This window comes from Echinops telfairi, unplaced genomic scaffold (genome assembly GCF_000313985.2).
Source record: "Echinops telfairi isolate 266 unplaced genomic scaffold, ASM31398v2 ScPeMD7_443;HRSCAF=831, whole genome shotgun sequence".
Lineage (NCBI taxonomy): Eukaryota > Metazoa > Chordata > Mammalia > Afrosoricida > Tenrecidae > Echinops > Echinops telfairi.
This window is the reverse complement of record NW_022104341.1, coordinates 7,421,132-7,423,508: the sequence shown is the minus strand read 5'-3', so window position 1 is coordinate 7,423,508 and position 2,377 is coordinate 7,421,132. Positions and strand designations below refer to the sequence as shown.

Sequence of the window (2,377 nt, the reverse complement as noted above, 5' to 3'; positions counted from 1 at the left end):
ACTCCGCACTCCCCCCATCATTCACTATGGTAAGATTTTTTGTTCTGATGATGCCTTACACCTGATCCCTTCAACACCTCATGGTTGCATAGGCTGGTGTGCTTCTTCCATGTGGGCTTTGTTGCTTCTGAGCTTGATGGCCGCTTGATTACCTTCAATGGAGGCTGCATTCTCGTTACTGTCTTCAGCTATTAGTGTTGACGGCCCTACTGCTCCATCGTTTATTTGTCCACCTTTAATGGGCCTTCCCGTCCTTTGTCCACGGTTTGTTCTTTGTCAGTCTTCTGATTTGGGATTGAGCATTGGAACCTTTGAGGGTGTCAACTTTCCCCATTTCCCCCATTATGGGGTGCTTTTATCTATACTCCTTTTGCTGGCAGACTGCTGACCACTTCCTGCCTCCCTCTCTGGTCTAATTGGGATTAGAAAGTTCCAGATCTTGGCTTTTCAACTTTTCTTTCCAAAATATGAGAGAACATACTAGCTAGGCCAGCAGTTCTCAACCTGTGGGTCGCGACCCCTTTGGGGTCAAACAACCCTTTCACAGGGAGCACCTGATTCATAACAGTAGCAAAATTACAGTTCTGAAGTAGCAGCAAAAATAATTTTATGTTTGGGGGCTCACCACAACATGAACTGTACGAAAGGGTTGCAGCATTAGGAAGGTTGAGAACCACTATTTTAGGTCAACCACCAGACTGCACTATAGGGAACCTTCTGTAGGAAGATTAGTCTAGGAACTGGCAGTTACCAGTTGGAGAGGGGTAGTCACACCCCAAACAGACCCCTGCTTTACTGCTTACAGAACCTGCGTGGAAACCGTTCACTAAAGATGCCTGCTTCTTAGCACACAGCAGCCTCGGCCAGCAGCCGTCAGCACTGGCCAACAGGGGTAGCAGGCAGACTGGAATGGACTCCCCTGAAGGTCAGGGTCTGCTGGTTTCAGAGTCCTGAGTTATGTGGGGGCCACTTAATACGCATGAAACGATGGCTCTACTTTGAGTACTTGTTACACATTTTTACGAGGTTTCGGGTCTCTACAGATTTCTAGAAGTGGCACACACACAAAGATGCTCACTGCTGCCTGTTGTTCTGGAGACTCAGTGTACCTGGGTGCTTGCTTCCATCCCTGCAGTTGTGTGTGCTCACCTCCCTCTCCTCCGTCTCCAGGGCTCCAGGTTGGATGATCAGAGATGTGCTCCGCCGCCTGCTGTCACGAAGGGGTCAACAGTACCAGACGAAGACTTCTTTAGCCTTATTTTACGGTCTCAGGCAAAAAGAATGGATGAACAGAGAGTACTTTTACAAAGAACAGATCAAAACAGAGGCGCTGAATTTGGGCTAAAGGACCTTTTGCAAAGCAATACTTCGTTGCAATCTAAAACTTCAGAACAAAAATCATCAAGCCACTAATAACTATGGGTTTTTATTCTTCTTTTAAGGCAACCTTAATAATACTTCCTTTCAAGACACTGCTGGGAATTGAATCTTACTTTTTTTCCCTTGAAAGGGAAATGTATAGCACTGTTAACAGCTTGAGACGTTTTTAGAATGCTGTAAATATTTTAACCTTTGATGGTGGTGATGGGGTCAACATTTCTGACGCGCTTCTTCCGAGGCGAGGAGCCATGTCAGGTGCTGCCTCACCTTTCTGATTACTGCTGGGGGTTGTGTCCCTGGGTAAACGATTCTTTTCCCTGGGCTCTATGAACTAGAAAACGAATTGAACCCTCAACTAGAATTAACCCTCTCACTGTGGTCTTTCTTCATCTTAACTTTTTTTTTCACTTAACCATGGATGTAGTAGAAAATTGTACTGTGTAATAAAAATGATGTACTTGACCAATGTAAGAAAACACCTAGATTCTTTTTCTAAGAAAACCTGTGTATTCAATATATTTTAGATCAGAACCAGTATGAGAACAATTCTTAATAAATTTCTTTTAGAATGTCTTGAGCTATTTAGAAAATTTTTTTACAGTTTAATTATGTAAGAGGGTGCTTCAAAAGTTCATGGAAGCTCCTTCACGTATGGTCTCTTCTGTTGCATAATCCAAACAAAGACCCTGTTGCTGTGACTCCCAGCGGCCCCTGTGCTACCTGCCAGGCAGCACTGCTCCTCGTGGCTGTGACCTTACAGGGGCAGGCTGCCAGGCCTTTCTTCCCTGGTGCCACTGAGTGGGTAAGAACCATCAACTTTTAAGTGCTAACAACTGCCATCCAGGGGCCTTTGTCTGTCTAGTACCGCTGCTACAAGCAAATGTTAAAGCAGAGTGATTAACCACACAGATTAACTGGAAGGCAGATGAACGCTCACCAGTATTTGGTATGAGCGCTGTAGACTACGATTTGTTGTCATTAGGCCTTCCCTCCATGT

At 45.0% G+C, this 2,377-nt stretch overlaps 1 protein-coding gene across 2 annotated transcripts in view; it reads left to right on the top strand.

Annotated features, from left to right (window-relative positions):
* Window positions 1–1,957, top strand: part of GPSM2 (G protein signaling modulator 2) — a 48,467-nt gene extending 46,510 nt beyond the window's left edge. For both annotated transcript variants that reach the window (XM_004699218.2, XM_045292163.1), the window contains one exon: window positions 1,171–1,957. In XM_004699218.2, the coding sequence (XP_004699275.1) occupies window positions 1,171–1,413 (243 nt within the window). In that variant the 3' untranslated portion in view covers window positions 1,414–1,957. The remainder of the gene's footprint in view (window positions 1–1,170) is intronic.
* Window positions 1,958–2,377: the final 420 nt, after the last annotated feature.